Source organism: Paroedura picta, chromosome 1 (genome assembly GCF_049243985.1).
Source record: "Paroedura picta isolate Pp20150507F chromosome 1, Ppicta_v3.0, whole genome shotgun sequence".
Lineage (NCBI taxonomy): Eukaryota > Metazoa > Chordata > Lepidosauria > Squamata > Gekkonidae > Paroedura > Paroedura picta.
Genome location: NC_135369.1, coordinates 179,291,641 through 179,315,202, shown reverse-complemented (window position 1 = coordinate 179,315,202; position 23,562 = coordinate 179,291,641). Strand labels below are relative to the sequence as shown.

General features: G+C 47.7%; 1 protein-coding gene and 1 long non-coding RNA gene across 2 annotated transcripts; both read right to left on the bottom strand.

The window, feature by feature from the left end:
• Window positions 1–973: 973 nt before the first annotated feature.
• Window positions 974–13,023, bottom strand: COPS8 (COP9 signalosome subunit 8). The gene is made up of 8 exons (XM_077313670.1): window positions 12,856–13,023; window positions 12,566–12,636; window positions 11,190–11,238; window positions 8,676–8,808; window positions 5,871–5,978; window positions 4,418–4,480; window positions 2,582–2,623; window positions 974–1,096 (listed from the first exon to the last, which is right to left on the bottom strand). Exons 1-8 carry the CDS (start codon window positions 12,937–12,939, stop codon window positions 1,017–1,019), a joined length of 630 nt encoding a protein of 209 aa, XP_077169785.1. The 5' UTR covers window positions 12,940–13,023; the 3' UTR covers window positions 974–1,016.
• A 7,803-nt stretch (window positions 13,024–20,826) lies between these two features.
• On the bottom strand, window positions 20,827–23,362 carry LOC143821315 (uncharacterized). Its single transcript, XR_013225768.1, has 3 exons — window positions 22,687–23,362; window positions 21,533–21,590; window positions 20,827–20,957 (listed from the first exon to the last, which is right to left on the bottom strand). It is a non-coding gene; the product is annotated as an uncharacterized LOC143821315 (long non-coding RNA).
• Window positions 23,363–23,562: the final 200 nt, after the last annotated feature.

Genomic DNA, 23,562 nt, shown 5'->3' with positions numbered 1-23,562 from the left:
CCTCCCTCCACAGCCTCCTACCCTGCTGCCCACTATCTCCATCTTTATTATTACGGTCACAGACCAGCAGAAACCGTTCAGTCCATCAGAATCAGAATATAATATAAATTAGTCCCACGCATAAGATGAAATTCAGCAGGAGGTACATGTTCAGGAGGACTGCATCTCAACAATAAGTAAAAGAACATTCAAATACAACAATGTACAAGACGACTTAAGTCACTGGATATTGGGGAGTTCTCAAAACGGCTGCAGGAAAATTTGCAGTAAGTAGTGATGACTGGTGAATTTCCATCTGTAAGCAGCAATTTTGCCTAAACTGGGACTGATCGCCCAAAGTACTTACTGATAGAGGGGGGAATGAACTTGGATTGAGGTTCTAGGTATAACGGGCAATGAAGGAGGGAATGTTCTGTTGTAGGGTTGGCCAAACTGTAGCTCTCTGGATGTCCATAGACTCCAATTCCCATGAGCCCCTGCCAGCTTGCTGGCAGGGGCTCATGGGAATTGGAGTCTATGAACATCCGGAGAACCACAGTCTGACAACTTTTCTATAGTTTCTATCTCCCCTGATTCACAGTTTGCCTTGGGGATCTTTTTGTATCACCCCTTCAAAACCTTAAAGGGAACACTTGGCATCTAGCCAGGGGGAAAGCCTTCCTATGCCTAACAATCTCCGACTGGGAGACAGACGCAGCCGGAGAAACTGCTGCCCCCTGAGCTGCGATACTACCAAAACTTTCCTTGGAAACACTCGGTGAAGCACCATAACTGACCCGATAAGGATCACAGCCAGGCGACAGCCTCGACAAGCAGAAGCCATTTAATCGGCTCTGAGCACCGTGCGGAGGGTGCCGCCATTGCAACAGAACATGGACGTGGGGCTCAGCACTTAAATGGACATATCGGAGGCTTCTCAAAGTCGTCGAAGCTTAGCGCGCCGTTCTCTTGGAAGGAAAGACGACTCCCGGGGTAGCATAAACGAACTTTAATGCGCGTGGGAAGGGCTGGAGTTATCAGTTCTCGAGGAAAGCCACATAGTCAGTTAGTCGGGCCAACTGCTGCTCGTTGGGGATTGGCGGCACGGGGGCGGGTTCTGAAAAGAAGGCACAAAACACGGGGAGAGAATCAGGCAAGGGCCAAAGAAAGGGAAAAGAAGAATCTGAGCAGCACTTCCTCTCTCTCTCTCTCTCTCTCTCTCTCACACACACACACACACACACACACACGTGGAGGCTGCCTTTTGGGTGGCCTAATCTAAAGGCTATTTCTGGACACTGTTCTCCAACCCATGACATATTTAGGTCATCAAATAGCATTGGTGGGTGTTCACAAAGCACACACTCATTGGAGCTACCTATCTATGGCAGCAGACAGCTCTGAGAAACCTGGAATACTGGGAAACCTGGAATATTTGTAAATGCTCAACAGGGGGGGAAAAGGATCAGTAATTGCTCATTACTTGAAGCTCACAACCGTTTAGCTGGGGTATAGAAGAAGAGGGGTGGGTTGTTTATGCCCTGCTTTTCACTACCCAAAGGAGTCTCAAAGTGACTTACAATGGCCTGCTTTCCTCTCCCCACAGGACACACCCCGGGAGGAAGCCGGGGCTGAGAGAGCTCTGAGAGAACTGTGACTGGCCCAAGGTCACCCAGATGGCTTCAGGTGGAGGAAGAGTGGAGAATCAAACCTCATTCTCCAGATTAGTCCAGCCGTCTTAACTACAACACCACACCGGTTCTCAGGGATGCAGAATCCGTCCTAGAATCTATATTGCTGTTATGCTTTTTGTAACTATTCCACAAAGTACAGTACCTAATGGGAGATATACACCCATGTAATTCTGAGTACTGAGAACAGAAGCTGCTGGATCTCCATAGGGACGGTGTGCAGTGGAGTCTCCAACTGAAGGCAAGGGTTTGTTGTGTTACTCTGTACCCAGGCTGAGAGCTTGTCTGTCTCCAGATTCTCTTAGGGGCAATCTCTTCTTGGAAATCCCATTCTTAGTCTCCCTGTTTCTCAGCTAGCAATGCAGTAGGATTATGTCTCTCCTCTTCCAGGATGTTGTCAAGTTAATTCTCGAAGGCTTTCATGGTGGGAGTCAACTGCCTGTTGTAGATTTTCCACTGGAACCAGGGCCCATCCCCTGAGAGACTCCCCGATAAGACAGGAATGGGATGCATTACAATCCCCTCCTCCAAAGTAAATAAACTGCTCGGCAACTGTCCACACACCCCGCACTTGGGCTTAGAGAGATTCCCATCTTGCCATGTCCTAACCCCTGCAGATCCAGCTAGTTATTGGGGAAACGTAAGAGACTAAAACTACCAAGACATGGCCGCACAGCCTAGAAAACCCAAAGCAAAGCAGCCTGGCTGCTACATTTGGGACTCAACAAGGAAAGCTGTTTGCTGTCTATACAGCACGTGGCATTTTAAGGCAGGCATCTCTGCTTACATCTCCCACACTTTCGGCTGCGCAAATCAATTTTCTAAATGTTCTAGCCCTCAGCTTTTCTCTTAAGCTGATCGGGTTTGGGACCCAGAATACACACAAACAAGCTGGAGAGAAAAAGCCATACCTGATAATGGGTGAAATCGGTTAAACGCAGGCTCTTGCGGACCTGAAACGCACAAACACAAAAAAAAGCCATTGGTGACCCATTCCAAGTACCCGGCTGCGCAGTTCCATCGCTGTCCAGGAGTGCTTGTGCCCCCCCAAAGTTTGCTTTCTTTCAGTGAGTGATTTCAGGTGCTGCCAACATCACATCCGTCGCAAAAGCCCTAACAGCAGGCAGTCAAATCAAAGGGAGGAATTCTGTAGAGCAGAGAAAACTCAGGTGCTCTTGCATCCACCTGTCTAAAGTATTAATTTAGTCCTCTGCAGAGCCAAAGGAACAGAAGGTATTTGTTATGTCGGTCCCCAGCTGTTAGGGCTTATTTGCCGTGTGCCTTGGACTCTTTTAAAAGTGTGGATCAAGAACAGGCGTTTGCCGTGCTTCTTTGGATAATTTGAAAAGCAGGAATGAACATCAATGCAGACATGCCTTTGGATCAAAAGCCATGATAAGGCATGTGGACTTGCCCACATCCAAAGTGTTTCATCCTCTGCCTCCTTCAATGACATCTTTTCAGGACACCAAACTGCAACTTGTGCTGCAGAACTACTATCCTGAGACTCCACACTGAATGGTTGTGGGTTCCTTTGTTCTGGAATCAAGTTCACAAAAAAAGAATCCCACTGAGAATGTGCCAAAAAGGGCAGCGTGGCAGCCAAGAACCGTCTCTCGTGTAGGGTCAGTCCCGGCGCCAGAGAACGGACTGCCACCCCGTAATGTTGCCACGGCTAAGTATTGGCTGGAAGAAGATGTGACCCAACTTCCCCAGGGTATCTGAATTGGTCTGGCAGCACGTGGGCTGCAGTACAGAGTCAAGCCAAGGCCTGTTCCGAACCCCAGGAGATGGGGGAACACTGCGTACTGCATTGGTCAGACCCCACCTGGGGTCCTGTGTGCAGTTCTGGAGGCCTCACTTTCAAAAGGAGGTAGACAAAATTGAGAGGGTGCAGAGGGGACGGACAAGGATGATCCAGGGTCTGGGGACCAAGCCCTATGGGGAAAGGTAGAGGGACTTGGGACAAGAGGAGGCTGAGAGGGGTCATGATGGCTCTCTTGAAGTATTTGTAAGATTGCCTCTTGGAGGAAGGCAGGGAGTGGTTCCTGTCAGCAGCAGACAGGGACAGGACCCACAGTAATGGGTTTAAACTAGGCGGAGAACAATATCGGCTAGATATCAGAGGGAAAAGTGTCAGAATCAGAGTAGTTCAGCAGAGGAATGGGCTGCCTAAGGAGGTGGTGAGCTCCCCCTCACGGGCAATCTTCAAGCAGTGCTGGACAGATCCTTATCCTGAATGTTTCAGGCTGATCCTGGATTCAGCAGAGAGAGGACTAGATGGTCTGTAGGGCCCCTGCCAACTCTATGATTCTATGATTTCAACCCATGTGAAAACATCAGAGAGCTGAGACCAAGTTGGGGAGGAGGGACGCATCTCAGAAACGGCAACCACAATAAGTTCTGAGTACACTTTATTCGATTCAGGCATGTCGTTTAAGGTCACTGAAAAAAATATTCGGAGGCGCCTCCGCTGCCAAGGAGGGAGAGGTTAAGGCACATCCTGTTTACTTTTGCCTAAAAGGTTGACATTCTCAACGGCCTGGCCTGCTTAATTAAAGCTGCCTGTGCCCACAGTGGAGACGCTGCAGCCCACAGTTCTCACAGCCTGTACATCGAGCGCCCCCAACTGGTCCCCCCCCCCCAAAATTGGAATTAAGTATGGCTTGGCAAATGGCAAAGAGAGGGCGGAGGCGATGAGACCGCTCCACAAAGGCCAGCAAAAGAAAAGCAAGAGCGCCACCTACCGGGCTTTTTCGGCATAACCATGCGAGTGGAGGAGTCGGCTTGCCATCCCTGTTCAAGGACACCTAAAACAATTGAACAGAGTCGATTGTGATGGTCGGTGCCACGAAGATTCTCAGCTAAGTAAAAATTCCTGCTCTCAGTCTACTAGTAAAATGTGAGCCACAGAAAAGCCATTTGTTTTCTTCTAGCATGTTTCTGATTAACATCAAGCTCTCCTGGTTTTATGGCACCACAGTCATCCTGCCATGAAATGAACCACGAGCAAGGCAGGGACCAAAGATGCGTCGTGGGCTGATGACCTGCAGGCTGGACCAAGGATAAAGCCGCTGCCTTTGTTTGTCCTTATGTTTATTTCGTTTTTTTAAAGAAGAGAAGTAAAGAGGGCCCCTCCTCCAGCACCCCCCTTGGTTGGGGTTTCCAGCTGCCTATTACATCTCCTAGGCTCATAAGGTAGTTCTGGTATGGGGGGGTTGGTGTGGGAGGGTTTTTTTTAAGGGTAAATTCACTGTCTTACTGGTTCTATTGGGAAGGGAGAGAGAGAGGGAAGGAAGGAAGGAAGGGATATGCTTGAGATAAGCAGAGCAGCAGTTCTTTAGGCATTCATTCAAACGTTTTTCATCACACATCACACAAGAGAAGTCATAATTGTGGTCTGAATTTCTCTTTCCGGGGCCCTCTTCATATATTCAGTATAAAGGCCCAAAGACAGGACTACTGGGTTCTAAACCTCTGCAGTGAAAACTCCTCCCAAAATCTGAATTCCTATGAGGCCGTTAAGGACAACTCCAAAGAAGCCAACTTAACATCAACAACGACAGTAGCAAGCAAGGCTGTGTCCTCACATACCTGGGCAAAATACCTGGGAACCACAATTAGAATTATGCACAGGGAATGGACCGGATTTCATTTTATGCTTCTATTTCTGGATGAAGGAGAAATCTCTTTTTTTTTTAATCATACCCTACTTTTCCCTATCCAAAGGAGTCCCAAAGTGGCTTACAAACAACTTTTCCTTCTTCTCCCCACAACAGACACCCTGTGAAGTAAGTGGGGCTGAGAGAGCTTTACGAGAACAGCTCAGAGACAACTGTGACTAGCTCAAGGTCACCCAGCCAGCTGCATCTGGAGGAGTGAAGAATCAAACCTGGTTCCCCAAATTAGAGTCCAACACTCTTCAATCACTACACCACGCTGGCTTCCCACTGCACAGTCCAAGCAACTCCTTGAAACAGAAGCACCTCAAACCAGTCCACCTACTGAAGGTTGCTGGTAATATTAAGGCTGTTGCAGTACTGCTCCTGGAACGTGATCTTTTCCAGCCACATCTGCACAACAGCTGGGAAGCACAGGTCCTGACAGCTAGAAGGCCTGGCCTATCCAATGTCTGTACAGGAGCACCGGAAGGTGACGTGAGAATCTGCTGGCCTCCCTTTCAATAGTCTTTCCCAGTACCTTTCACGGCTTCTTCCACCGGAAGCCCGACGAAGGCCGCAAAGTCGTCCGCGCTTATCGACGTGTACGCCTGAGAGACCAGTCCGAACGCTCGCCGCCTGGTTGCATCTGTTAGAGGGAAAGCCATGGGGAAAAGCAGCAGAGCACAGGTGAGAAGACACTCGGCGTTGCTGACGTGTGGCAGGAGTCAGATTCCCACCACCCTGTAAGCCAGGGGTAGTCAAACTGCAGCCCTCCAGATGTCCATGGAGCATTCGCTGGCAGCGGCTTCTGGGAATTGTAGTCCATGGACATCTGGAGGGCCGCAGTTTGATTACCCCTGCTGTAAGCCTTGAAGCACAAATTGAATGTTGGAAAACTAGGCCACAAAAAAGAAACAATACTGGGATAGGGGTGCGTATCCCCAAACCTCTTAAGCATCTTTCTCAGCATGGGACCCTGCTGGGTTCTCCCACCACCAGGAAGGGCTAAAGGCTACATAGAAGTACAGATGATATTGTGTGCAAAAAAAAAAAAAAAAAATTAGCTGCGCTTCTTGATACTGTAATATAAAGTAATCTACATGACAACTGCAAAAGCATTATCCTGAAATAACTTTCTCCCCATAAAAAAAGAGCTGGTTTTTTATACTCTGCTTCTTACTACCTGAAGGAGCCTCAGTTGGGGAGGGATTTAAAGGGAGCAGATAGGGCCCCTATAATCACCTGTGAGCATTTAATGCATTTAATGTGAGCAGCCAGCGTGCTGAACAGCTGATGATGACAAGCGCCCTGCCCAGTCCCTTTAAATCCCTCCCTAGAGAATTTAAATGCTCACCCCATCTTTGCAGACAGCTTGCCAGCCAGGATTGGGATTTAAAGGGAGAGGCCAGGATGCCTCTATTTGGCCTGAGAAGTGGGAAACAGAAGCATGCATACAAAAAGCTCCTAAACTTTTCAGATTTGGCCAAATATGAAATTTGTGTGTTTTGGATTTGGACAATTGGTTCTGGCTGTATCTGAGATTGTACAATTTCTCTTTTGCATATGCCCAAAAGACACCCCGTGAGGTAGGTGGGCTGAGAGAACTCGAAGAGAACTGCTATGTGAGAGCAGCTTTAAGAAAACCATGACTAGCCCAAGGTCCCCTAGCTGGCTGCATGCGGAGGAGTGGAGAATCAAACCTGGGTCCCCAGATTAAATGCCGCCACTACTATATCATAAGAGCCTCTTGTGGCGCAGAGTGGTAAGGCAGCCGTCTGAAAGCTTTGCCCATGAGGCTGGGAGTTCAATCCCAGCAGCCGGCTCAAGGTTGACTCAGCCTTCCATCCTCCCGAGGTCGGTAAAATGAGTATCCAGCTTGCTGGGGGTAAACGGTAATGACTGGGGAAGGCACTGGCAAACCACCCCATATTGAGTCTGCCATGAAAACGCTAGAGGGCATCACCCCAAGGGTCAGACATGACCCAGTGCTTGCACAGGGGATACCTTTACCTTTACTATATCATGCTGGATCTCTTACCTCAAGAACATATTTTGTTCATTTAAAAACAGCTATGCTGGATGATAATTTGGTTCCGAGTTCGATTAGGCGTGCTGGTTACGATTGTTAAAGCCCTTCCCAGCCTGGAGGCAAATATGCAAAGGACTGACTCCTTCCACATGCACCCCTATGCCAATGATGTTTTAATTTATTTTTTGAACGTGTTAAAATTTATTGGGCGATATGACCATATATGGTCATGTCGACCCATCCATTGCTTTGCCAGATTCTCTGCCCTACGGACCAAATTGCGCTGAGCTCAGGATTTGCCTACAAAGGCCTGGAGGGAAAGGGAAGGAGAGGGGCTCCAGGTGGGCGTGTACACAGCTCTGCTTCCCAACAATATTCTGCATGATCGGGCCACTGATGGGGTTCCTTGAAGCCTGAGGAATGTTTCAGGGGGTCCTCAATGAGAAAAAGGTTGAGAAAGGCTGCACTCCAGGGTCTCCATAAGTCAGCTGCAACCTAATGGTACTCTACAAACAAAGGCCCGCACAAACCAACACCCACAGGAAAATGCAGAGATGTGCAACTTCCAAGCACTCTCTGCCATTATGGACCCCAATCGCCTGAGAGTTGCGTATTTTGATTTAGTACAACGAGGATACACCAAAGTTCCTTTGCCAGCCCCAAGATCCAACCGAAAGCTTCAATCAAAGGCCGCCCCTAAGAGGGTCCAAGCCTGGCCCTAGCAATGTGATCCAAGCATATCAAACTCTCATAGGAGACCATTTATGAGGTCTGACAGACAAACAAACAAAGGTGAGGCATCTACAGCCCATGCAAACAGGCTAACCATTCACTCAAAAGTTTTGCAGTTCATACAAAGCCCTTTCTCACAGCCAAGGCTTTTGAATGGAGGAGCAGGTTCAGGGTAATCGTTTGCATGTGCTGTTTCTTGTGCTGCACAAGTAGCAATGGGGCACCAGACAGAGTCAGGAATCACCTGACAGCTCCACTTTGCTGAACACATTACCTAGTATTATCCTGAACTTAAACTTCCTTAGCATAAAAAGGACACCACCTAAGAATAACCATGCAGCAGCACAAGGGCCCTGGAGGTGCAGGACATGTGCTACAAGGCCCCCCATTTTGAGTTTTGGGCTTCCACTGGCAAAATGTACACTGCGGGCATGACACCCCGCGATGCATATCCCCCCTGCAACATCAAAGTAACTTCACCTTGACCATACTAAAGGGTGGTAGTTGGCAACCTCTGCTCAGGCCTTCTTCTAGTCACAGAAAAGAACGCGTGTGACCCAAGTTCTGGGGACACAGCTGTACCTCTCAGTGCCTCCATGACTGGCTGAATCGTCTCGGACCACTGGTGAGCAGCGATTGTGGTGTAGATCCCGGGGAAGTCTCTTTGCCAGATTCTCTGCCCTACGGACCAAATTGCGCTGAGCTCGGGATTTGCCTACAAAGAAAAATAAAGAAGGAAGGGGAAAAGTCAAAGCAGAACCATGTGTTCCTTTGTGGGAAATTAGAAAGGCAGATAAGATGGTATAAAATCCCGGGCCTTACAAACTGGCAGAAAAGGGGCTATTTTTGGCAATACTAAATGGCTCCCCATAAAGAGGAGGGGTACTGCACAGAAACCCCATCACTACTGAATGCACCTTGTGTTCTGCAAACCCAAATGACTTCCCAGTCTCCGCTTTAGAGAGCTCTCTCATCCGCTAACGCAAGGCTTAATCAAGAATATACACCTACAGAATTCATGATGGACCAGTACTTTTCATGTAATTTTAGAAGAGTTCACTTAATGGACAGCTTTCAGAAATAAAAACCAATCAACATTTTCTCTCAGAGTTAAATATATGTGCTGCAAATAACCATATGCCATTTCATTTCATTTCATTGTTTTATTTATTCTTTCAATTTTTATCCAATCACTCCCAGCATAGCTGGCCCATGGCAGCTTACATCTAGCAACAATATTAAAACTTAGGATAAAATTGAAAAACAAACTGATACAGCATCATCTACAGCAGGGGCAGTCAACCTGTGGTCCTCCAGATGTTCATGGACCACAATTCCCATGAGCCCTTGCCAGCAAACACTGGCAGGGGCTCATGGAATTGTAGTCCACAGACATCCAGAGAACCAAAGGTTGAATACCCGAGTAGTTTTCTCAGTGCTGCGGCGAGCCCAAGGTCACCCAGCTGGCTGCATGTGGGATAGCGCAGATTCAAACCTGCCTCGCCAGATTAGAAGTCTGCACTCCTAACCACCACACCAAACTGGCTCTTTGATTTATGTATCAAGCTTATTGACTTTATCCACAAAATATACTTGGCTTTTGTGCATCAGAATGGTTAGGTACTTTGTTCTTTCATTGTGTTTCAATAAACCAATGCAACCTGACACTTTGAGCCTGGATCTTCTTATTGCAAAAACTCGGTGGGGGGCTTGAAGGGACTACAATTACCATGAGCCCCTGCCAATTGGCCATGCTGGCATCTGGACAGCTACAGTTTGCAAGGCTGCCAGCCTTTTTGCTAGTGTTTGATTGATTTAGATCATGCATGGCTCTTCGGCCTACTGGATCACTTCAAGGAGTCCTTCCTGCGTTCACTAAGTGACCCATTATGAATTTCTAGATGTGTGGATTTTAGAGATGTGTTCTCCTACTGCTATTCATTTTATCAAATTTATAACCCTGTCCCTGTTCCCTATATGGGACTCCAGGTGGCTAACAAAATACACCCAATGAAACAGTACGGAAGATACAATAAATAAACCTAAAGATATAAAATAATTAATACTCTATCCTAGTTAAAACCTATCTGCTATCAAGCAAAGCAGGATGCATGGATGGTACAAACACCACTGGAGCCAGCTTGGTGTACTGGTTAGGTGTGTGGACTTCTAATCTGGAGAGCCGGGTTCGATTCTGCACTCCCCCACATGCAACCAGAAGGGTGACCTTGGGCTCACCACAGCACTGATAAAGCTGTTCTGACCAAGCAGTGATATCAGGGCTCTCTCAGCCTCACAGGGTGTCTGTTGTGGGGAGAGGAAAGGGAAGGTGACTTTGAGACTCCGTCGGGTAGAGAAAAGCAGCATATAAGAACCAATTCTTCTTCTTCTAATTTACCAACTGCCTGGCAATGAGTCGCCCGGCATGCCCAGTAGGGAGGTCTTGCAGGGCACACTCCTCTTCAGGCAGCTGGCTCCCCAGGATGGGGGCCTCTACCAAGAAGGCTTTTGTCCTTGTGGACACAAGGTGAGCTGTTCATGGTCCAGGGACTCTCAATAAATTCTGAGATGGTGACTGGACAAGACAGAAAAGATTATGCCAGGAGAGGCAGTCCTGAAGGTATGCAGGGCCCAGGGTGTTCAGGGCTTTAAAGGGAAGTACACCTTAAACTGGCACCAGAAACATACAGCTAACCAGACGCACAAGAATCCAAGCCAAGCAATGGACCTACACCTTACCCACCCTCATGATTGATACACCCTCCATGAGGATCAGCAACTGAACGAGTCCACATCAAGGACATTTAGTATGACTCCTGCATTAATCTGCTACTCTGGCTTGTCACACTCTGAATACATGCTTTGAAATTTCTTGCCAAACAAAATCCATTAATGGAGACAGCTGCTCTGGATCCTTCAAGTGACAATGATTTTCAGTAAGGTCCAAGCCAATATTATATCATAAATAACCTCAATAGCAAGGGAATTCCTGCTCAGACACCAGCAAGAGCTTTTAAAAAGAAAGAAGCTTTTGGGTATCAACTTTATGCAAGGACTGCATCCCCCCCCCCTCCCCCATTTCGACACTGTACTTACAGACTTAATAGCAGCAGGGATTCTTTTCCAGAGATACCGTGCATTATTCCTAATAAAAAGAAAATGGCCGTGTAAAACGCTTTGAGAAAGGCACAGCCTATAAACCAAACACTTACAGTATTTGCTGGTGTATAAGACTACCTGAAAAACATGCCTCCAAGTGGGGGGGTCGTCCTATACGCCGGGTGCACTTCAGTTGGGATAGACATAGCTGCCCATAGTGGCCCATAGTACTGTAATGTAATGTAACAAACTCTATATTTTGAGTGGAAATGTTGGGGGGTCGTCTTATACGCCCAGTCGTCTTATAGGCTGGCAAATACGGTACTTATTGGAAGGGTAGAAATACAGTGGGAGCACATCTGGTTAAAGAGGAACAAAACTCATTCGTACAAAAGTGCAATACTTTTACAATAGATGTACAGTTCAACAACCGAATCAAGAAAACGTCCTGCCTAAATAAGAAAACGATTTGTTATCCAATATTAGATAATTCTGTAATTTTCATAATCCAGCACAATTGTTGGCAGACTTTGTGTACTTAAGCTGTCAGACAGTGAACTGAGCCAACCCCTTCAAGAAATCTAGGTTGCATTACAGATCGTGGTGAACCGCTCCCCCTCCAGTTCTGGTTAGTAAGTAGGACTGATAGCACAGGATATTCACTTGCTCAGGTAGCTAAGCAACAGGCAGTCCAGATTCTATGAGGGAAGGAAAAATTGTCGATTTGGATGGAACTGAGAGATCCCATAGAGATGGCTCAGGACAGAAAAAGATGTAAGAGACAATGCCACACAGACACCCATGTGATAATCAACAAAACTTCAGGGGCCTTCATAACTCTGGGAGGCAGAGGGGGACATTTTAGACAGCCCTCCACCCTTGCACTGGCTTCTGCCAATGAGTAAAAACAAGAATAGTAGCTTTAACCTTTGATAGGTCCTGAGAATATAATGCCTGATCCTCAAATTATGTCCCAGGCCCCCCCCCCAAAAAAAAGTGGGATGCAGCAACCAGAAGCCAAACCAAAACATTAAGAATCTATCTCACAGATTGCATGTCTGAAATTTGTGCATGCATAAGGATGTCTCACATGGAATTGCTGGGGGGGGGGGCGTGGGGGGGGGAGAGCCTTAGATAATATTGCACACTTGGTGGATGGTAGTCGGTGCACACCAACTCCGCAGTGAAATACTTCAGGGCACCAATTCACCCCCTTTACACATCCACCAAGTCACCCAGACAACCTTTACAGTGCTGTAAGGCGATCTTGTCATGTCGTGTCACACCCATTACTTGAGCCATCTCCAGTTCAACTGGCAAACCGCGGGCCTTGTTTTCAGGTGCTTCCGAAAGAGCCCTCCTTACTCACTCACATGTCGTTGTGCAGAAGATACAAGGCGAGGAGCTGGGCGTAGACGGGCGGCGTGGCGATCCCTCCTGGAGCCTGGAGGAGAAGGGAACAAGGGAGGGGGGCTGCTTGAGATCCCGATTCCCCCCCAGACAGACAGACAGACACCCGCGTGGCCCCCACCCGCAACCCTCGCGTGCAGCGCCAGGCTCCCCCATGAGAGAGCCGGCAGAGACGCGGGTCGGGCCGGTGCACACGAGACGAGGAAATCACGCGTCTGCTCGCCTCCGCCTTCTGCCCTCCCCCTGCCGGCACCTCCAGCTCCTGCGTCTCGCACTGCTCCAGCAGCTTCCGGTGCGCCTGGGCGCTGCTCCCCGCCGCCATCACCGCCACCGGCATCTTCGCCGCGCTCTCGCCGCCCCGGACAGGCAGGGGGCCCGGACGCCGCTTCCGGCGCGCCAGTGACGCACTTCCGGCGCTTAGGGGCACAGAGAGGGTGGTTGCCAGAGAGGCTGTGGAAGCCTCCGGTGGAGGAAGTGGGGGCGGAGTTGCCAGCTCTGGGTCGGGAAATGGCCGGAGACCTTGGGAATGGGCGGGATTTGGGGAGGGAGCTCAATGGAGTCTAATGCTTTGCAGTCCCCCCCTCCCAAGCAGCCCTTTTGTCCAGGGGGCCTGATCTCTTTAGACTGGAGGGGATCTCCAGGCCCCACCTGGAGGCTGGCACCCTTAGCCCACCCTCCCAAGCAGCCCTTTTGTCCAGGGGACCTGATCTCTTTAAACTGGAGGGGATCTCCAGGCCCCACCTGGAGGCTGGCATCCCTACTCCACCCTCCCAAGCAGCCCTTTTCTCCAGGGGAAATGATCTCCTTAGACTGGAGATAAGCTGTAATTCCAGGGGGTCTCCAGGCCCCACCTGGAGGATGGCATCCCTACTCCACCCTCCCAAGCAGCTCTTTTGGTGCTTGGATATGAACTGTAATTCCAGGAGATCCCCCCAGGTCCCACCTGGAGGTTGGCATCCCTACATATCTACCCTCTAAAGCAGCTCTTTTCTCCAGGGAAACTGATCTCTTTAGTCTGGAGGTGACCTGTAATTCCAGGGGGTTCCCTGGTCCCATCTGGAGGCTTGCATCCTTAGGGGGTGTCTTTCGATGCCACTCCCCCTGCAGTTGGGGCCCAGGGCAGGATCTTCAATATGAGATGTTCTCCCTCCTCCCCCCCCCCACACACTTGCCCTTTCTCCCCCTTCCCTATATAAAATGTAAAGCAACACAAACAACATATTTATATGGCCAAATTAAACAAAATCTAAATATAAAAGGTTATGATGTTTAAAATGATTAAAAGCTCTCGTAACGAGGGGGTCACTTTTAAAGAAGGAATATGATTGCTTTCCAACTCTATTGTACAGTTTATTGTATCTAGTCTATTGACTTACTACTGAGGTTGCCAACCTCCAGGTGGTAATGTTCAGTCAAAAACCATTTGCAGCAATTAAAATCCAAAAAAATAGGCTCTTCAATTATTTTACTGTAATCAATAGCTTCTAATAGGAAATCCTCTTTTTGATGATATACAAAAGCAAAATTAAAGTCAAGGGCAAATGGCATCTGGTAAAGCCGACATTAACTATATTTATATAGTCTTTCCCAGGACTTTATGTATATCTAAAAATGATATGAAAACAACAATTTTAAATGATCTAATAGAGTATCACAACTGATGTACTCAATTATACATAGAAAATGCTTTTAAGGAGACAATACTAAATACCTTTGCACAAACAGATTAGTTGAATTATATTCTTTCAGTAGGGAACCCATGACAAACCATACGTAACGTAAGTCCATCTCATTATTCAAGCCAGTTGGAAATAATGTATTTAAATAATGAATAAATGCTGCCTCACCCATTAGGGTTGGGAGCAAAGGGGCAAGTCACCAGTTTAGTTATATTAAATAAAACCCCTTCGATGTTGTTTTTTTCATAAGCCCTAGTATTAATTGTCTCCTAAATTACAAATTTAAAATCTTCCATCGCGCATCCAGCATCCGCATTGTGGGCAACCAAGGGTGCTTCTTTGGTCTGATTTCTGATCCTTGAATGACGCTCCCTGATACAAAGTTTCATGGGTCTGATAGATTTGCCTGCAGTCATTGTTGATTCCTTGGTCCTTGTTACTCCAGGGAGGGGAAGGAGTAAATGGCCCAGACCTTCCTTTGTGTATACCAATTGCATCACTCCAGTGATAGCCAGAAATTTTCTGGGATGAGACTGGCCTCACATAGAGCCAGTGCTGACCTATTTCTGTTATGCAGAGGTTTCTGAGAAGGGTCCTTGGCCTAACCGTAAGGGTGACAGAAATATTAATGGAGATTTGAAGTCGCATTCTTCCTTGCACAGTGAAGGATATCTTGGGGCCTCAATAGGATTGAGGTGCCCTCAGCAAAATAAATACAAGGATCTAAAATCCAAAAAATATCTCTGATCGCTGGCCGTTGCAGGATGCCCCCCTCCCTGGAGCATATGCAAACCCCTTCAGCATCCTTCATGCACTCACCAAAAGCACTCTCAGAAGAGCTTCAAAAGAGCTCTCCAAACTGAACAAGCAAGCTTCCCTTTTCAAACCTCCACCCCATGTTTGCTTCACCCAATCTGGATGCCAGGGCTGGGGGCTCAAGCCCACCATACACTTCATTAGATATTCGTTCAGATTACATAGCAGCCAGTCCTGAGCACTACATGCTGTTTCCCCATTTCTATAAGCTGCCTGTGTTTTATCAGCTGTGGATAAACTCAAGATGTGGTTATGGATGGATTTAAAAGATTAGATACATGAACGGAGCATTGGCCCATCAACCATTAGCTGTGATAACTTAATGAAACCTCCACTTTTGGGATGAGTCGTCTTCTGCTTCTAAAGGATGTTCACAAAGGGGATGTCTGAGCTGGTGGGACTTCTCTTTACTCACAGCTCAGACCATCTCTTCCCCCCCCCCTTCTCCAATTACTGGGTTTTAAGGTCTCGTGGCACAACCTGAAGTGCAGTCTGCTGCAAAACCTGTGAACCGTGTCTTGAGTCTGGTTGTGTGAAGAAACTCCATAGAGGGAAGTCACTTCCTACCCTGGTTCTATGCCACGGGCAACCAAACTGTGGCTCTCCAGATCTCCATGGACTACAATTAGCATGGCAATTGCAATCTATGGATATCTGGAGAACCTCAATTTGACGATCCCTGCTCTGTGCCAACATAAACACTTCCTTGGCTTACCATCCTTAATGCTCCGGGGGAAAAACAGTGGATTGGAAGGGATTAATTTTAAAACATGGTCTGCCTTGCAAAATCCGAGTGAGCAATTATTTCAGGATTCCACTAGAAGCTCTCTCCCTCCCCGCCTTTTTTAAACCACACTCAAAATGTATCAAAGAAATAGGGTCAAGGTCAAATACATAAATCGTAGTTAAAATCTGAGCCTGAAGGGGAACAGATAAAGAAGTCCAGGTAAGTTGATTCAGAAACTTAATCATACTGTATCTTTTGAAGAATGGGAATAATGTTGGGGTAAACATCTTAAGCCTGTAAAGTGTCAATCACTGTGGGAAAACTGGTATAAAATGTTTTACAGGTGTTATGTAACTCCCCAAAGGATTAGGCGCATGTCAAGTGAATAAGTTGGGAAATGCAGGAGATGCCATGGAGCTATGGGTTCATTTTATCATATGCGGTAGATTTGTGGAAAAGGCAGAGAGTTTTGGATATACTGTGTTACAAAAGTTGTTGAAAATTAAGTTTCCAGTGTTATTAAGCTCCCCCCCCCTGCTAATCTATCAGTGGAAGTCAAAGAACTGTTTTTTAATCCATGACTGTGGCAAGACTTCGAATTGCCCAGACCTGGAAGCAAGAAGATGCACCTGAAACAACCGACTGGTTGGAAAAAATTGACGGTCTTTGACTAACATTCCCCGATACCTTTGAGCTGATGGCCTATTGATGTTATTAAAACACTTGTTGTTGTTAGGTGCAAAGTCATGTCTGACCCATTGCGACCCCATGGACAATGATCCTCCAGGCCTTCCTGTCCTCTACCGTTCCCCGGAGTCCATTTAAGTTTGCACCTACTGCTTCAGTGACTCCATCCAGCCACCTCATTCTCTGTCATCCCCTTCTTCTTTTGCCCTAAATCACTCCCGGCATTAGGCTCTTTTCCAGGGAGTCCTTCCTTCTCATGAGGTAGCCAAAGTATTTGAGTTTCATCTTCAGGATCTGGCCTTCTAAGGAGCAGCCAGGGCTGATCTTCTCTAGGACTGACCAGTTTGTTCGCCTTGCAGTCCAAGGGACTCGCAAGAGTCTTCTCCAGCACCAGAGTTCAAAAGCCTCAATTCTTTGACGCTCGGCCTTCCTTATGGTCCAACTTTCACAGCCATTCATGACAACTGGGAATACCATAGCCTTGACTAGATGCACTTTCACTGGCAGGGTGATGTCTCTGCTTTTTAGGATGCTGTCTAGATTTGCCATAGCTTTCCTCCCCAGGAGCAAGCGTCTTTTAATTTCTTTGCTGCAGTCCCCATCTGCAGTGATCTTTGAGCCCAGGAAAATAAAATGTCACTATCTCCATTTCTTCCTCATCTATTTGCCAGGAATTGAGAGTGCTGGATGCCATGATCTTCGTTTTCTTGATGTTGAGTTTCAAGCCAACTTTTGCACTCTCCTCCTTCACCCGCATCAACAGGTTCTTTAGTTCCTCTTCGCTTTCTGCCATTAGAGTGGTATCATCTGCATATGATATTTCTCCCTGCAATCTTGATCCCAATTTGTGACTCCTCTAATCCCGCATTTCCCGCTCCGCATACAAGTTAAATATGCAAGGCGACAGTATACAGCCTTGCCAAACTCCTTTCTCAATTTTGAACCAATCAGTGATTCCATGCCTTGTTCTCACTGTTGCTTCTTGACCTGCATATAGGTTTCTCAAGAGACAAATAAGATGCTCTGGTATTCCCATCTCTTTAAGAACTTGCCACAATTTGTTGTGCTCCACACAATCAAAGGCTTTAGCATAGTCAATGAAGCAGAAGTAAAGGTTTCTCCATGATCCAGCGTATGTTGGCAATTTGATCTCTAGTTCCTCTGCCTCTTCGAAATCCTGCCTGTACTTCTGGAAGTTCACGGTCCACATATTGCTGGAGCCTAGCTTGTAGGATTTTGAGCATAACTTTGCTAGCATCAGAAATGAGTGCAATGGTGCAGTAGTTTGAACATTCTTTGGCATTGTCCTTCTTTGGGATTGGGATGTAAACTGACCTTTTCCAATCCTGTGACCATTAAAACACTAATATAAGGCAATACTGTAGGATTTTTCCACACTAACTTTCCCTATTGTTACAATCTTTAAATAGGACAGGGTCCTATTAAATAAAAGAGTAAGGCCACCTGGGGAGGAGTTAGGGCGGGCCCTGTCCAGGATAAAAACTCAGAGGGCCCAATCAGGAGCCGCAAAGCGGTTCCTGATTGGGCCCTCTAAGTGTCCATCCAGGGCCAAGCAGCCAATGGGGAGGCACACAAAGTGCCTTCCTATTGGCCCCTCACCAGGACAGACCAAAATTCCATTCACCCAGCACAGTCTGGATGCCAATCTGCTCCTGACCACCAAAGGGAGAGGAGGTCAGTAGGGCTGCCAAGGGGGATGAGAACAGAGGCTGCGCCAGCCCTTTTCACCCCAAGGCTGTCCTAACTGTCATGTCCAACTGTAAATGGCCTCAGAACCCTGACAGAGCTGGCAGGAGGCTGCAGAGTGCGCCCCCTCCCCCTCCCTTCAGGCCTGCTGCGAAGGAGCCTCTGACAGGTCCTGACTGAGGGAAGGAGGCCTTTCCAAGAGCAATGCAGGGGAGACTGAGGGCCTTCCTTTTGAGGGGGGGGACTTTCCCCTTCTGCCAAACAGTTGCCTGACAGGGAGGCTACAGAAAAGCCCCTTCTCACTTAAAATACTGCTCTGGCCGGGGGTTAGACACAGCCAAGCCATGTGTATTTCTTCTTTGCAACTCTCTGCAGATTTGAGGCCACTGCACAGCGTTATTCTGCAGAGGAAGCTGGCTCTTTTGTCTCCTGTTTCATCTGCACAACAACCCTGTGCAGTAGGCCTCAAGTCTTTCAATTCAACAACAACCTGTGTGGGAAGCCTTAAATGTTTCTTCTCTACCACAACCCTGTCCAAAGTAGCCCTTTCTGCCTGGGGAGCTGATCTTTATACTCTACAGGTGAGCTGTAATTCCAGGAGCTCTGCAGGCCACACCTGTAGGTTGGCTACCCCTGGGTTGGAAATATTCCTGGAGGTTTGGAGGTGGGACTTCAAAATCGTACAATGCCTCAGAGTCCAGCCTTCAAAGGAGACATTTTTGCCTGCAGTTGGTAGGGAGTGGTGCAGGAGTGTCCCTCCTGGCCTATGGGTTATGGCCAGCCCTTATCAGCAACTGTTTGTATTCTGGGGCACAGACAGGCAGACCAGCATCAGTCCTGTGAGTCTGGAAAGTGCAGGAAGATCTAAATAAATATTTACAGCCTGAAACTAAATAGAGAACAAGTAAATGTCTGGAGACACATCGTCACTGAAATAGTAACTGGCAAATAACCTTGGCCTGGCAAATAAAAAAACAGTATTAAAAACCTTACTAAGGTCAAGACTGCTGTGCACAGACAGTCTTCCTCTTAGGGTTGCCAGCTTCCCTGTGAGGCTCGCTAGCCCACCTCCCTCATGGGGAGTCTGCTATGGGGAGAGAAGGGGAAGACGATTAGAAAATGCTTTGAGACACCTGAGGCCTGCTGGGTCACTGCGGCCCATTCCCAGTTCTCTCAGATCTCTCACAACCCTACATACCTCACAGGTTGACTATTGTGGAGAGACAAATGGAAAAGGTGTTTGTAAACCGCTTTGAGACTCCTTTGGGTATTAAGCAATAGGGTACAAAAATCCGTTCTTCTAAGGAACAACCATGAAAGAAGCATGTGGGCACATAACATTTTACCAACAGTGAAAATATGGGAGACAGAAGGAACAGGGTGAACACCTGTGTGTATTAGGGCAGAGGGGCATTTCGGTGAATGTGGCCTAATTCACACAAGAAGGGAAATGATGCAGAACTGGGGGGAATTGGTTGCCATGTAATCTTCCCCTAAGAAGAGTCTCCAGTCTGATTTTCCCTTCACATATCTGAGGACATGGCTCTGGAAAGCTCATCTGTAACCACTATGCCAAAATTCCCAAAGGTCAGTCCTCTCCCACAATCAACGAACATTCCATACCACAGGTTCTTGACACCCATATCTCCACACCCATGGCCTCATTTGCCACCATGCCACCACAACCTCCCACACAACACACATGACAACCCCATGCCCTTACAGACTGGACAGCTCCTCCCCTTCCTCTTCCCACTGCCAAGCTCTAGCGCCCGTTGTATTCTTGGAGACAACGGGCTTTGCCCCTAGTAATCTCATAATGCAGGACACAACCACCGCAGAAGATATTGAAAACGGAAATTATCTAGAAACTGTTATGGTTGATTCTTTTATGTATATAAAAATGTATTAAAATTGAATATATATTGTCAGAGCAAGAATATTGCCTTGGATAGGTTCCTTGTTTTTCTGTTGACCTGAGTATGATGCCAAAGTTGAGAAGTTTAGTAAATAGAAGACCCCTGGAACAAGTTCAGAAACTTCTCTCAACTTTTCTTCCTATTCTCTATATCCTGTTCTTTAAAATAAAAATATATCAACAGAAATATGGTCAATAGGTGCAAAACTATACGTTTATTGCATGGAATTGCTTTTCAGTCGTATATACTACCACAGTATAATTACAGTATTTGCTGACGTATAAGACTACTTTCCCCCCCTGAAAAACATGCCTCCAAGTGGGGGGGTCGTCCTATACGCCGGGTGCACTTCAGTTGGGATAGACATAGTTGCCCATAGTGGCCCATAGTACTGTATTTTGAGTGGAAACGTTGGGGGGTCGTCTTATACGCCCAGTCGTCTTATACGCCGGCAAATACAGTAGTATAATTTCATGAAAACCAAAACCGCCAAAGTCCAAGTCATTATATCGGCTGGGCAAATTTAGAACTGGCATCCAGACACAAGTTCCCGTTTGGGGCAGAGGGGCATATCCCCACAAGCCTCGATGGAGTGCCATTCAAAGGGAAGAGGGTCTAGGAAGCCCCGTTTTGGAGACCATCTTAGCTGGCAAGAAAATGCTACTGTGTGTCTGTCACCCCCGCTCCCCACTGCATTCTTCAAAGAAATCAAAAGGGGATCCAGAGAGGAAGGAAGGATGAAAAAGAAGAAGGTAGTCCAGCAGCAACACTGCAGCCTATTCATGGCCCAACTTCTCCAAAAGACCAGCCGGACACATCCCTGCAAGGCAAACACGTGGTAAGCAAGGATTGTGCTCTCTCCCCTCCAGCAGCATCCTCCATATTCTTCCAGCCCCATCAGTTTGCCAACCAGCATCCATCTGGCAGTATCCATGGGCATCTGTTTGTGAATGGCCGCTAGCTCCCATTCATCCATCATCACTCATCCATCATCCATACATGCCCTGCTGACAGCAGAAAGCCTCTATACCAGCCTTTCTCAACCTTTTTGCCACTGAGGAACACCTGAAAAATTCTTCAGGCTTCAAGAAACCCCAGGAGTTGCACAACAGTACAAATTATGGTTGGGAAGCATAGCTGTGTACATGCCTACCCGGGACCCCTCCCCATCCCATCCCCTCCAGACCCATCACTGGCCATTTTGGGGGGCACCAATTGACATGACCATATGTGGTCCCATCACCCAATACATGTTTTACATTTTTTTTAATCTATAAAAAATTAACTAACTCCCATCCATTTGGAAAGCCCTTCCAGGGCCATTGAGAAACCCCGGGGCTTCATGAACCCCCGGGTGAGAAAGCCTGCCCTAAACCATGGAAGACCCAGTCATACCTCCATTCACGCCAGTCCCCGATGCTGATGGCGGAAAGCCACTCGGCAGTGGAACACCCTGTTAGCAGAGTAAACAAGGCAGTGAGGTTGCATAGCCTGATTAAACAGTAGGTAATGGTTTATTCAGGAAATTAACATACTTGATAGTACAGAGGAGAGATCGAGATAGCAGCTAACTACGTGTCTAGCTGAGAGATAGGGACTGAATGTGTGGCTTCCAAGAAGCAGGAAATTGCCCCTAAGCGTAACAATCAAGACAGACAAGGAATGACAATGAGCAGGAGAGAAGGTCCTGGGCAGAGTCTGCACTTACTTTCTTTATTCCATTGTCAATCCTGTTGAATTCAGATCACTTTGAACTCGGGTCTTCCTCTCTCCCCCCCCCCTTCCCCATTGAAACAGGAAAGTGTTCTGCACGTGGTTAGGGAGGCTCAGAAGGGGGGGGGAGTCAAGTCTCTTTCTTTCTTTTCTTGAAGGGGGGGGAAAGAGGAGCCAAGCAGGGAGCCTCTTTCTTTTCTTGGAGGGGGGGGGGGGAGAGGATTGAAAAAGGCAGAGGAGGGAGACAAAATCTAGGACTGACCGAAGTTGAGAGAAATTAGGGGCTTCTCCTTTAAGGCAAGCGTGTCACATGACCAGGTGTAGCCTATCAGAGGTTCTCTACCACGGAGCTTTCTTTCCCAATCTGGATATTGAGGATTAACAACACTCTGAGATATTGCACAATAAATGTAGGGTCACTCTGGATCAATCCTTCTTGCTGCAGAAGGAAAATTAAAATCGCCCAAAATCCAAACGGAAATCACATTCTGTGTAGAGGGCAGGGACTGAATCAATCTGGGGCTGGAATAAAAGCTCCGTGCAGTTTACACCCTGGCCTCACTATCGTATCTAATAGTCTTCTTGCTGCCTCCTGCAGGGTCTTCTTCTCTTCTTCTTCGTACACCAGTCCATTGCCTATTCCAACACACCTCCATGTACACCCCCATTCACGCTGGTGCCTTATGCTGATGGAGGAAGGCCACTTTGCAATGGAACACCCCCATTCACACACACATCCCGCACCGGCGCCCTTTGCTGATGGTGAAAAACCATGCAGCCATGCAACATTCCCATGCACACAGAGACACCCCCCAGGTTCCATCCACCATATCTACCTCCTTCCGCCAGCCGAGTTCTGCTAGCTTCCATCTGCAAACATCATCAGGAGCTTCCAGCCATGGCCCTTTGCTTCAAGTCGCCAGTCCCCACTTTCGCAGGAGGACTTGCCTTCCCGTGCTTCTCCCCTCCACAAGATTAGCCTCTTCTTCTCCGCATCCCCTTTCCACCTGAATCCATGAGCTTGCCTATGCCTGGGAAAGAAGCAGAGTGAGAAACAGGACAGAGTGAGCACTCAGGGACAACAGGACTTCAGCCAGCAGGGTGGTCTTCTCTAGCTTCCTTCCCTGCTCCTTGGAAGGAAGACCATACCATGAACTTTTCTGCACCAGGAATCTGACCCGGTGCAGCGCTTGTCCAGTTGTGGGGCTAATTTCCACTAACCGACAATGTTGGTGCCTATCCAGGACTGCCCCAAACCAGTGCTGATGTGGTCCAGAAGTGGAAATTAGCCCCATAACAACATGTGCACTGCGCTGGGCCGGATTCTTGATGCCAAAAAGGTCCATGAGCCATGCAGGCAGCACATCAAATTGTTCATCACAGATCCATTGGTTGAGATCCCACTCTTCCCCGATGAAGCTCAGGGTGAATATCTTGGATCTCTTGTCCTGGAGCTCATCTTCACAGCATTCCTCCCCCCGCCTTCCCAGTAGCTTGACTGAGTGTCCCTGAGCTTGCCATCCTCTGAACTGAGTAGCGTCCCCACGGTAACAAGGTCTTCTTGGGTGAGCTGGAACTGTGATGTCACAATAGGCCATGGCAATGAAGACATGCAACTTCTGGGGGTGTGGCAGGGAGGCGTGGCCATCTGACATAACTTTGGGGACGCAGTAGGCCAGCTCCGAGGCCCGCAGGGAAGCCGGAGACTCGGC

Excerpts from the sequence above, each read along its gene's own strand:
- COPS8 (XM_077313670.1), bottom strand. The coding sequence starts at position 12,939 with ATGCCGGTGGCGGTGATGGCGGCGGGGAGCAGCGCCCAGGCGCACCGG. Across the intron at positions 12,637-12,855 it reads GCGAGACGCAGGAGCTGGAG|GCTCCAGGAGGGATCGCCAC; the intron begins GTGCCGGCAGGG and ends CTTCTCCTCCAG. Across the intron at positions 1,097-2,581 it reads CCGATTTCACCCATTATCAG|AACCCGCCCCCGTGCCGCCA; the intron begins GTATGGCTTTTT and ends CCTTCTTTTCAG.